At 42.0% G+C, this 13,137-nt stretch overlaps 1 protein-coding gene across 2 annotated transcripts in view; it reads left to right on the top strand.

The window, feature by feature from the left end:
* The first annotated feature begins 118 nt into the window (after positions 1-118).
* The window catches only part of LOC118236717 (glypican-3-like), a 79,278-nt gene continuing 66,259 nt past the window's right edge, over positions 119-13,137 (top strand). The window contains exons 1-3 of one of the 2 annotated variants that reach the window (XM_035435296.1): positions 120-523; positions 1,680-1,770; positions 9,491-9,652. In XM_035435296.1, the coding sequence (XP_035291187.1) occupies positions 9,544-9,652 (109 nt within the window). In that variant the 5' untranslated portion in view covers positions 120-523; positions 1,680-1,770; positions 9,491-9,543. Of the gene's footprint in view, positions 1,771-9,490; positions 9,653-13,137 lie in introns of both variants that reach the window. The other variant, XM_035435295.1, reaches the window with a different exon arrangement.

Genomic DNA, 13,137 nt, shown 5'->3' with positions numbered 1-13,137 from the left:
AGCTAGTTTAAAACAAGCGGCTTATTCTTTAAATTTTAAACACGTCAGTTTCCCAATAGGAAAACTCGTATAGCTGGCATTACATTTCGCATCCCAGTCGCTCTCAATTAAAAACTCCTTTATGAAGTAATGCAACGACTAAATCCGTTTGTGAAACTTAGATGTGAAATCACCAGGTGGCAGTATATGGCCTTCGTACCAGTAGTTCTGTTGCTGTAGATACCAATGTGACTGAAGGATTTAAACGAGCCTAATCGGAATCTGCGTGAAACCCCGCACTTAAGTGATCCGAGGTTGTGTCTTATACTTAGTCTGCTTTTTTGGAAAATCTGCTATAGTCTCTACTGTCCACTATCCCATGCTTGTGTGGTAGGATACCTCCGTCGAATTAGCATACTGTAGGACAATAGAACTATCTACACGATAAAGGTTAACTTAATAGCTATGAAATTAAACAAACCGAAGGCTGGTGCTAGAACACACATGAAGGCATACGTATGCATAACTCGGAATCATCAGACAGGTGAGTTTGTAGTCAGTACGAAAATTATCAATAGTTAGTTAATTCTCGTAATTTTACTGAAACTAACCTATAGTTACGGTCCAAAATGAAACCATTATGTGACGCCTATTGCTTAACCGTGCACGAGGCATTGGTTTGAAATCGCAAAACATTTACAAAACTGATTATAAGGCCTATCAAAGCTATATAAAGCCATACATGGATTATGAAGTATATCTTATGTAGGCTATACGAGTGACTGCCCTCCGTTTCAATGACTGACTTCTGAATGTTCAGCCTACGACTTGTCTGTGAAAAATAGATCTGTTAAAACGGTTATGAACTTAAACAGGAACTGGCCAGTGAAACCAAGAACAACGGGAACGCATCTCTTGAACTAACTTCTTGAATTCCACAGCTGAATGTTTAAATTATATTATATTTATATTATTAGTTTTGTACATGTGATGCTTGCATTTGATTTTTTGCATTAGGCTCCCAATAATGTCCACATATGCAATCAATATTTTAAATCCTCATAAACATGTATAGTTCACGAATGCGATTTATTTCTAATGTGTAAAAATGTGGACTACGTGAAAAACACTGAGTATGAATACCGCTCTATGGGGTATATAAATGAGCGCGCAACGGAGACTGGTGACGCACACAGTCCGTCCTGTGAATTCCGAACTCCTATCTCTCCGCGCACAGAGTAGGTTGTGAGCAGGGCAGAGGAAGCAGGTACCAACTCAGAAAACTCATCCCCGAAGACCGCAGTGGCTTCACTTGACATAACATCAGAAGCTACCCCGAATCAAAATCATTCGTTTTCACAGAAAATTCGGAGCACCCTTGTGTATATTGAATCCGAAGCGGTTACTGCGTTGTTTCTTTCTGCCAAGAAGTTGTGAATTGCGCTGTTTGTTGAAGTGTTATGTTTGTCTATGGAATCGGATTTCACAAAACGGACACTAATATCGACGGTGATGCCGACTGAAAATTATTCTAATCGCCTGTTCAGTTAGACTCCTGCATTCCGCGGTTTAATAAGCATCTGCTGGGCTGAAATTCAAGCAGTAGTTCAAAGTGTTGAGAAACCCACTTTGGCGGTTTAGTGGGTTGTGCCATGGCAGGTGCGCTGCTGCTTTGCGCCCTTTTCTTGCCTTTCCCGCAGACTAGCGGCCAGGACAGCTGTCACGAGGTGCGGTCGTCCTTCCAGCTTCTGCACCCCGGCGTCAAGTGGGCTCCCGAGAGTCCTGTGTCAGGTAAACGAAATGTTCCGTTAAGCATGTGGTAAAATGTTCAATATTGCTCATGCACTTTTCTGTGGACGCTCCACCTGCTGTTCTGAATGTGCACGATGGTATAAGAATTCCGTAATATGATTTTATTTATAGATGTTGTTTTAAAGTGAATAAATTGTGTTTTCACTATTCTGTTGCATAGGTAAACTTGGTTGCAAGTTTTTCTTTTGTTTCCTGTTTAAGGCAGGTGTCACTTAGAACGTGGTTTTGATCGCACTGGATGAGTGGCCTGTAGAGGAAGCTACTGTGGGTGCTGTGTTGTATATTATCTTAATTATACTTTATGACTGCAAATCGGGAAACTAAGTAATGCAATTTTATAAAAGTGTATAATCTGTTGTGATTTAAAAGTTATATTTTGGTTAAGCCTCTCTGCAGAAAATAAGTTATAATGTTTCGATATTGTTTACAGGGAGATCTGTGTCATAGTTTAGTAGCACTTGAAGGAACAACCAAAATGATTTTTGTGAAACATTGGTTGATTGCTGATGCTTGGTTAAAAACAAATGTAATCAGCATTCTACTAATGAGAGTACAGTGCTCAGATGCAGCCAGAGGAAATCATGGCAATGGCAATTTGATCCAATAAAACCTGATTGGGAAAATTCCATTGCGTGATAAGTTTCATCGCTAAGAGAAAGGCTGATAAATGCACCAATTGATGTTATGCTGGTGGCCCATCCTCTGGTAAGAAATAAAACATGATTTGATGTTTGTATGGGTTACTTGACACAGGGATGTTGGTTCCTTCCACTCCCTACATGTGTTTTGTTTGTAATTTTCTGTCAACAACTGTGTTAAACATTGATTCATATAATCATATAATCATATAATCACACTCATATAATTCTCATGCAAATGTTGTAGACCGTTCTGTTTTGTTCTAGGGAATATATGGCATCAGGTTGAGTTTGACCTGATCAGGCAGTCCCCAGCAAACAAACAGCAGACGTGATTCCAACATCGGGTCTATATGTCTTGCCTGTCAGTAGTTTCTGTGTCCTTTGATTAAACATTTTCAGTTGGTGTCAGCAGATGTTGGGGTGGCTGTACTTTGTGCTCTGGTAAAATATGACCTCACCTTCTTACCAAAACCATCCTCATGTCTGAACAGTCAAATGTCAGTAGGGTGGGACATTTCATGTTCAATAAAGTCAAACAAGATCCAGAACTGAAGTTGCCAACTATCTGTGAGATATCCAAGTAACTGTGCTCTATAAAAAATAGTTCCAGCCTGGATTACTTCTGCAGTTCTAGTACCCCTAATAGACGTGACTCTGCCTCCATTCCCTCAGCATCAGCGTGCTGTTCATTGTGGTGTTTTATCCTGCCCCAGGAAAGTGTTTGTATGTTATGTTCCAAATTCCATAAAAAGGGCCATTGCTATCCTGTTGAGGGAAATGGAGGTGAGCGTGTGAGCACTAAAATAGCATCTAATCCTGGGTGCCGGGCTGCAGCGTCCCTCCTCAGTATAGACGGGGGTCCCACTTCATCAGGAAGTACGATGACGTCTAGTTTCAAGCAGAGAGGACGGATCTAATGTTCAGGAGGCTGAGAGGCTGAATGGTGCGGCTAATGCTCCTGACAAAATGTCAATATAGTCTTTGCCTTTATCCTTTCAAATGGACTTTTACCTTTTTTAAAACCTGATTGGGGGGTGGGGGAGGGGGGTGGGAGGGCACACATTCAACATGGAAAGTTCAACAAGAGATTAATGATATTGGGGAAAGTTCTGAAATTCTGTCCACAATTTTCTTTTCCGAAATGGAAATGGTAAAAAATGGCCTCGAGGGATGTGTTTCTCACCATTTAACAGGTGCGAATTGCTTGGAATCTCTGCTGTGTCCTAATGGGGCTGCAGTCTTCTGAGTGTCCCAGATTCGCTAGCACAGGGAGGTGAGAGAGATGTCTGTCAAGGGGGAGAGATGATGCTCTGATTGACAGGACAGGCAAAGTGTTTGTCTTTTTTTTCTTCTCCTTTCATTTCTTTCTCCTCTGGCTGCCATGAGGATAAAGAACGCTCTCAGTCCTTCCATGACAGCGATAAAGAGAGAGCAAGCCACTCTGTATTGTCTCTTAAAATATTATTTGCTTAAAAAAATTGTATATATTGCAGTACATTACATTACAGTCACTTAGAAGACAGAAATCATATTGCTATTAAAATAAGAGGGGGTGTGCATAACAGAGTCTTTTATTTTCATGTCAGTTTTGTGTTAGCTGCCACCCGTTCAACCCAAGTGCCCTTGACCCACGTTTCTAAAGCATATAGATGGGACTAAATGTCTAAAAGAAATTAGCACGGAATCCTCCTGATGTCTGCAATAAAGATGTGTCATAAACCAGGGGTGCCCAATCCAAAAAGGGCTGATGTGGGTTCTGGGTTTTGTTTTAGCCAAGCACTAAGACACCTGATTCTACTTATCAAGGTCTTGGTTGAAGACCATGATTAGTTAATTAGCTGAATCAGGTGTTGTTGTGCTAAAGCCTGTGCCCACATCAGTCCTTTTTGGGTAAGACTGGGCACCGCTGATGCAAACGGATCCCTGTTAGTACAGTAATAGCCAACTGTAAAAGTTGATGTGGGTCTTGGTGTCAAGTCACCCTCGACAAATGTGAGGGTTTTCTAATTAGTAGTTCGCACTCCTGTTGAAGGTGTGGTGGCAGTAATATTTTTCATGCTGATGGCAAATGCACAGAACCAGGCCAGGGATTCTCCAGGGAATTCAGGGTTCTCGCTGCTGCAGCAGCATTAATAAACCTTCCGCAAGATACAAGTAATGAGAGAAGTCTGTTGGTTCATCTCTAAATTCCGACCCGTATTGCCACAGAAGCTTAATGAACGGCCAGCGGGTGTTGGTGAAGTCCTGCCATAGCACAGATGGCTGTGTAGCGATGCAGGTATACTGCGTTGTGGTTAAGGGACTATACTTGCAATCAGTAGAGTGCAGGTTCCAATACCAGGTGGATAGTAATGCAGTTGTGCGTTTGAAAGATGTTCTGATTTGTTGTTGTAATCTGTAATCTGGGTATCTGGAAGGATGCACATAATTCAAGTTGCCTTGGATAATATTGTTTGGTAGGCAAATGAATAATGTAATATTATTACAATAACAGCTGTCATCCTCTCACGTTTGAGCGCTTGCTATAGTACCCTGGGGAGCTGTGCTTTTGTGCATTGTCCCTGGTTTTTGATTAATTGTACTTACATTTTTTTTACCTGCCTTCTCACCTTGTACTCTTTGTTTAGGTGCTTCATCATCAAGTTGCATTGTTGCTTTGTAATGATACTCCGTGTTATAGTGAAATCTTTCTTAGTTCTTTATTCTGTGCCACAGTCTTTCAATTCCTCGCATTTAATTATCTGGTTTTTGATGTTTATGATGTCAGTTGAATTATTTTTTACTTCAGTTCAGTTTTTACATCATGAACATAAAGAAAAATAATAGAATGATGTAAAAAATAATAAGAATGATTCAACTGACAAATCATTCTTTGCTTTTTGCTCAGTAAACCCAACCTTTAATTCTATTCTTTCTTTTTTGTAATGGTTGTGATGTCACACAAATCTTCGTGCTCTTTTCTCATCTTTCAGCTTCATTCTCGTTTGTCGTATTCATGACGTCACAATCAGTTTGTTCTCACGCGAGAGTTGTGGTGCAAGCTAAGTGATGGTTTCATTTGAAAAACGAACATTCTGGGTTTTTAAACTGTTTCATCAGGGACATGAGCAGTGTTCGAAGTTGCATCATTGGCAGAAGATTCCATGTCATTAACCATCCTTGTGATTCTTCGACCTCAGCAGGATTGTTACTGCCCTGTCATGGTTGATAAGGGATGGCAATTACAATGCTGATACAGCCATACACCACAATTAAACAGCTCAGGATTTTATCTTGTGTTTACAGTAGATGGTTGAATAATTTATTTTATTGGCCAAATGTAATATACAGGCCAAATAACTTCCCAAGTTATCTGGTAAGCAAGAAATGCCAGTAGAATGTTCTTGAAGGAAATAATTAAAATGACACCTTACTGCCTGTTAAGGTTATAAGTAATATAAGTAATATTAGCAAAGCACGCAATGTATCTTTCCAATTATATAACTGCACAAAATGATATTGGGTGCCATATTATCTCTGCTTGGCAGCCAGAAGGTGTCACCCTGTTAGAAGGCAGGGGTGTGGGAGGTGTAGGTGTGCTTTTTTGGGGGGCGGCGGGGGAAGCTGGGTGTAACTGAGGACCCGCAGCCTCGCTGAGGGAGCCGGTGATGGTCTGATTGAGTCCGGTGATTGAAGCAGGGACTCGGCCCCGGGATGAGGGAGCTGAATTATAATGATGCTGCATGTGCTACCGGGGGGCAGAACCCAGAGCTCCAGAGCTCCAGAGCCGCCCGTGGAAAAATGTATTCTGCACGTGTGCTCAGACAAATGGCAATATGTAGATGGCTACTCACAAAGAAGGAGCCCTGGGGAGAGAGAGAGTATCCTGACAAAAGAGAGCTCACTTTGTCTAGGGGGGTGGGGGTGGGTGGGGGGGGGGGTGTCAAGCGCAGAAAATGACTTGCTTGCCGACGGCTCTCCTGAGATCCGTACAAACTACCGCGTCTCCGCTTGCGCTCCCGCCCACTGACATGCATGCCCAATCCTGTTTTAACTGAGCAGGCCCCTCCGGCTAGGATCATTATTTTCACAACGCGAGCAGGAGAACGGCTGCGGAGAAACTAGGGTTAAACACATTTTTCTGATCGCTCTCATTTTTCTGATGAGCTTCTTGGAAAGGTGCCTTTCAGGTTCCCAATGTGCCACTCCTCACCAGGGTTATCACCTGAATGAATGTGAAAGGCATTCTTTGTTTCCCCTCTGTTAGTAATGGACTAGGCTTAAGGTATAGTACTTCAACATGAGCACTGAAACTAATGTGTGTGGGAGTTTTGGGTCACACCAATCAACATTTGAAAGACGTAGTGGCAAATCTGATGCTTGGAGTGCTGGTGCTTTGTGTCACAGCACAGAGCACCCATTGAAAGCCAATCGGTTTGGATGTAGCACAGATCTGACAGAGGCCAAGTGCCTGTACCTTTATGCGGATGGCATGTCTAGCAGAGGAACTCGGATGAGTCCGTCTGCTGTAGCAGTGAGCGTGGATGAAAAAAAGGGGCGAACTCAAAATGGCCTTCCTGTGCTTGTGGTGTGGGCCACTCAGTCGCGTCCTCTGGCACTGAGCCTTAACCAAACAAAGCGAGCCCGGGTCAGGTGACCCTCTGTTCAGGCATGCACCTGATTAGCATGAAGCGAGCACACAAGCTAAAACTGACTTTCAAAGTTTTCAGGTTTCTCTTTAGAACTTTTTGCACTTGTGCACTCTGCCACGAGCGATGAAGCGTATCTCTCTCGGTATGCCTGTTCCTGGTTTTCCATTGGCAGTCTCCGAGCACGGCGTGTGTAGCTACGCACCTCCCACTGTGGCCCTTGAGGGTTGATCTGTGTTCTGACTGAGTTTCAAAGGAGCCCGCATCGCTCCACACCCTGGAGACAGAACGAGGAGTACAGGGTGGAGGGAAAGGTTGTGAGGCATTGAGGGATGAGAGGAAGAAGAGGCGTGGGTGATAGAGGAATGGGTGGAGAGAGAGATGAATGGGGAGAGAGGGAGTAAAGAATAGATGAGAGGATGGAGAAGGTGAGATATCGAGGGACGGATAGAGGGATACCATGATGGAGAGACATGGTAAAACAAAGAGATAGGAGGAGGGAGAGAGTAAGCGATTGAGGTATTATATGGCAGACTAAGAGAAGGGATGGAGGGATGGGGAAGAGGATGATGGATAGAGGGGAAGGAGGGAGAGTGTGAGGTTCAGAGGAGACAGAGAGGGGATGCTTCAGGATTTTCCTTTTCTTGGTGTTTTCCTGTGTAGCGAGTTATTTACATTCCTATCTGCAAAGGGAAAACCTTGCATACCAACAGAGGACAAAAAAAGAGATGCTTGAGAATTGGATGCAGAGACATTCACAAAAGCTTGCAGAAAGGTTAAAGTAGGAAGCGCAAGAGGAAAAAATGGTAGCTAGAAGGACAGAAGAAAGCCTCTGCAAAACGAGAGAAAGATGAAAGGGCAGAAGCGGAGAAGAAATTGCGGATCTCCACACCGCTCCCCGCTCGCTTTGGACATTTCGATCCTACAGAGCGAGGAAGGCGCGAGACTCGCTCAGCATAAATCCCGGTTTGGCCTTGCTGGAGAGAGAGAGAGAGAGAGAGAGAGAGAGAGAGAGAGGACCGGTCCCGAATGCCACCTGGGACCCTGTGTTGTGGGAATGTAGGCATGAGAGAGGGCGGTAAAGGGTAGCAATCCCAAATGGCCGTGCAGAGCTGAAATGTGTTAGACCAAAAGTAACTGCGTATTACACTTCCTCTGAACCGGACGCTATGCTTGCAGAGCGCGGGCCTGTTCGGTCATTTATTTTGTTCTGCATCCTGGGAACAGTTTTCCTGCAAATCTTTTTATTTTTCCACCCATTAGTCTTAACAATTGTAATGAAAAGACATCTATCATCCCTACACGTCAGAGAGGCAGATTAAATAGTCAATTTAAGCTAATAATAGTATCTCTGCTTTCTGCCTTTTCTTTATATGCAGTTCCCCGGTCCTCCAGCGCTGTATTGACATCTTAATATTTTTTCCAGGCATTCTGAAATTGGCTTGATCGTATCTGATGCGAGTCTTCTGCAAGTATTGATTTTGGATATGAAGCCTGTCCGTTTTCTTGTAACTGCTACTGTCACCGACATTTGAGCCCCTGATAGGAGCTTGTGCTGTATTGTGCTGTCAAGTCTCTTATGCCTGTTTTTTTCAATCCACTTGATCGTCTTTGCTGGCATCATCTTTGTTGGTGTACGTACGTGTTTTAATGGAAGCCTTGCCCAGAGTAGATCGGAACCCAAATTACATTTTTACAAGCAATCCATTTATATAGCTGGAAATTTATTGAAGCTCTTCAGGTTAAGTACCTCAGTCAAGGGTACCCCAGCAGTATCCCGGGTGGGAATCAGACCTACAGCCTTTGAGTTTGAAGCCCGGTTCTCTAAAACCATTGTATTACACTGATGGCCTTTCTATGTTGTTGCATCTTTGTGCGTCTGTTTATAAAAGTGTGTGTGTGTGTGTTTTTGGTTGTTTCTGTAGGAACAGTGTGTGTGCCTTAATGTCTCTATGGATCAATAATGGTAGTATTTATGGATAACGGCTTGTCAAAGTGCAGAACTTTGTGTGTGGGTGGGGGGGGGGGGGGGGGGGCTGTGCTGCTGGAACAGTCTTTACAGTGAAATTTTGGGTTTGAGGGTGTCAGAGGAATGATTCAAATAGTGCCAGGTCTCTTGCAAAATGTTTTTCAACGCTTGCTAGAAATGGCATTTATTTCACCTCGGCATTTATTTCAATGGCATTGATTTCAGGTTTTCTAAAATCTGAAATCCCTGGAAGGAAATCCATTCCTGCTGGTTGTATAGGCCTTTTTGCAAAGCAACTAGCTTGGAGAAAACAAGTGAATTCACTGCTTATTTTAGCCGCAACCATTCAATAACATCAAATGTAGTCTCAAGAGAGGAAGCTAATGATACCACAGAACCAGCATTTGAAATGTTGTTTCCATCAACCATCACTTTTCTCTTCTCTGCCCCCTGTTGGCCAGGTGTAGACCTGCAGGTGTGTCAGCCCAAAGGCCTGACCTGCTGCTCGCGGAAGATGGAGGAGCGATACCAGGTAGTGGCTCGGCAGAACATGGAGTCCAGTCTCCAGGCCTCCAGTGCCCGGCTCAAACTTCTCATCATTCAGAATGCAGCGCTCTTCCAAGGTAGGATGGAACCAGGGTCAGGGGTTCATTCCAAATTATGCAGAATTGCAAGTTTCTATTACAATTTCATGAATAGGCCACATCCCAAAGGGTTTTATGATTTCTGGTTAGAAAAGCTGCTTAGATATAGATTACTTAATTTTTTTAAATGGTTTCCTGCTAACAGTGATCGAGCTGTGGCCCTTATCTATCTGTTACTCTGTCTGCTTTTCACCTGTCTGACTAAAGCAAAAAATATGAAAGGAGGGTGTACTGTCCTGTATTCACTCTCTCCATTTTTTAAAAAGCATGCATATTCCACTGTGTTCTGTGACACAACGAAATGTGTCTATCATATCACTTTGATTGGGGGGAATAAGTTATTTATGGTGAATATACTCATGTTTGCGGTGTAAAACCTTGCTCTCTCCCTCAAGGTACAGTTCTCAAACTTTAGAAGTAAAAGAGTTAGAATGTGTGGGTGTCTGGAGCTCATGCACGGATAACCAAAGAGAGGCGGGGGAGACCAGTGCGTATAAATAAATAAATATGTTATCCTGACTTCACTATTAAAAAACCTATAATGGAATGGGCCTGCTTTGTCTTTATTGGTTTACGGTAACGTTGTTAAGGCCAACCACAGTGGTCTGCGCAGGCCTGTTAGAGAGGGTTCGATGCTAATTGCCTTAGGATTAACTCACCAAACAGCCCAGGGAATAGATGTGACATCCTGGACTTATATTTTTCTCTCTTGCTCAGAGAATTGGGGACCTGTACATCCCTTATTCAATGTCACCTCTTAAGTTCAGATTCACTGTTTTGGCCAAAGATCAAAGGGTTCCCTGCCCCCACTTCTCTGTACTGTCCTCCCTCGCTCCCCTTGGCCTTCTACCATCCGCTTCTGAAACATGGCAAAAAGTGGCAGACCCTTTGATACTGACTTTGAGAATCATGAAAAGTTGTCTCTGTAGAGATGGAGTTATTGCACATCAAAGGACGAGCCATTTCCAGCTGGGGAGAGGACACAGCTGTACTTTGTGTTGTCAGAAAGTGTGCTGTGCTCTCTGTTCTGTGACTGTCTGCCTCGACCTCTGGTGTGGAGTCAGTAATGCACTGGAACAGAGTTCATGCCTGTCCACTGAAACTGTGTTTCATGTAGGTTTCAAGCTCTTTATATAAGTAGATAGACAACTGGACATATTTACATTGTTAACGTGTCCAACTGTCCACATCACCCCTTCAAGGAGGCTACCGCCACTGATGGCTGTCATTGCCATCACATAATACCTGTCACAAAGTGTCATGTCCATTCATAACTATGACATACCATTGTTATGCCATTGTTTGTGTTATGACAAAACTGACATATCAGCCTGCTTAGAAGGCTCACTATGACAGGGGTGCCATTCCACTGATTCACCATGACATTTGAAAATGACAGTTATTAGTTGAAAACCATGTCACTATGTGTCAGCCTGCCAAGTAATGATATTTAATGTAAAAACACCTTGTCATACATTTATATTGTTTTCTGGGGAAGTTGGGATGAGTTCATCTTGACAGATAATGTACCGGTGCTCATTTGCTTAACCTCTGGAAGAATTTTATCTTCTGAAATGTATTTCTGCAACGACTCCTTTAAAATACAGGTGAATTGGTTCCCGTCAAGACCGTCAAGACAGTGTCATGTCACTGCTGTTCATGTTACTTAAGTTTAATTAGCATTTTCCTGTTAAAAATTCTTGGAAATTGTGACTACCAAAGGACTGATTTTATAGTATTGTAGCTATGTGGTGCAAGACAATCAAGACATTATTTAGACCATGTCAAATAAGGTGATAACATTTTTATTTGTCATAAGCATGTAATTAGGAGCAATAAAGCCCCAAACTTAGGTTTTTTCACATTTTCTCCTTCTTCTTTTTCCTGCCAATTAGATCATCACAAATGCTCCAGTCCTACAGTCAATAATTCTCCCCATTGGACATTTAATTGCATCTGTCAATGACAACATTTGCTCAAAGTAGTCTGATCCAAGTAGCCAATTGGGGGATACTCAGATACACAGGCAAAATGGATGCGGTGCCTAAAAGGTGCTAAACAGTGTAATGTTAGTGAAGACGGCACCAAAATGAATGCAGCCGAGTGCTATTGGAGTCCTTTCGCAACAACGTTACATGCAGCTATCAAAATGGATACAGGCACGATAAATGATGGTCAATTTGACCGTTCATGGCCATTTATGTAAGTGCTTATATTGTAACTTTATTTCCTGATGCAATATTGATTTTCTAATTATATCAGAATGTTCAGTACATGCTGTATGTTTAGGGGAAGTCACATTTGGGGAGCCATATGGATCAAATGACAACAGATTTATTGAGGCATTTTTAGTGTTAACTACTTTTTAACTAGGCTACTGTAGCTACCTTGCAAATGCTGTTTTAAATTAATGGTTGTTAGGCATATAGATCATCTACTGACTTAAAAACAATTATTGTGTATACAATTACGCATTAAAAAGACTTGCCGCAATCCATTAAAAATATGACTAATACGTTCACTGATTTGTAATTCATGGTAAAGGAAAAATGACTGAATCCACGCCTATGTGTTTCTTTGAGCTTGAATGCATGTGTGTTTGCATGTATGTATGTGTATGCATGTCTCCCTCTAGATTTAATTATCCTATGGTTCATACACTTATGTGCATTATTCTTATCAGTTATTCATAAAAAATGGCACACAAAAAGAAGTAATATCTCATGAAATGATAGATGTAGCCAGATATGATCTCTAATGACCTACTGTCTTTTCAACTCATGCTTCATTTTCATTATTGACACGGAAATCAGAAAATTGCTCCTTTTTTGTGGTTGTCTGCTTTTCGTTCCTTTTTTAGTTCTTGCCATGTTTGTATATCAGTGTGTGTTTTCTGGAAAAACCTAGGCAGAAATGAAACATAGTCCGATTGGTTACTTTGTTTACTATTCAGCTTTCTGATTGGACTGCAGAACCTTATAATGCCAAGCGCAGAGGGAGATGTGCAGAGAGAACTGTTTTTTTATTTATTTTGACTATATTATTATTTTTGAATAGTAATTAAATTGTATGTATTAAGAACCAATTAATTACTTTTATGTACAATTAACTCATATTTGCTAAAATGTCAGATAGAACCTTCTAATTCTCAGCTCGCAAAATGAACATCGGTACATTATCTAGTCAAGATGAACTCATCCCAACCAACACAGAAAAGGATATAAATTCATGACAAAGTGTTTTTGCATGAGGTACAGCATCGCTATGTGGCTGGCTAGAACTTTGTGACATTAGAACGTGTTACCTTATTATTATTATTCCTGTTTAGTAAACAGCCTTCCTCAGTGTATGAATTAACACCCGGCAGTTTATGATGTTGACGTACTCTGAGTCAGGCCCACGGCTTTGCGTCACTCAGGAAGATTCAGTCTCCGGCCTTCGTCTCAAAAACAAAGCTACCTCTT

This window comes from Anguilla anguilla, chromosome 9 (assembly GCF_013347855.1).
Source record: "Anguilla anguilla isolate fAngAng1 chromosome 9, fAngAng1.pri, whole genome shotgun sequence".
NCBI lineage: Eukaryota > Metazoa > Chordata > Actinopteri > Anguilliformes > Anguillidae > Anguilla > Anguilla anguilla.
This window is presented reverse-complemented; position numbering and strand designations above follow the sequence as displayed.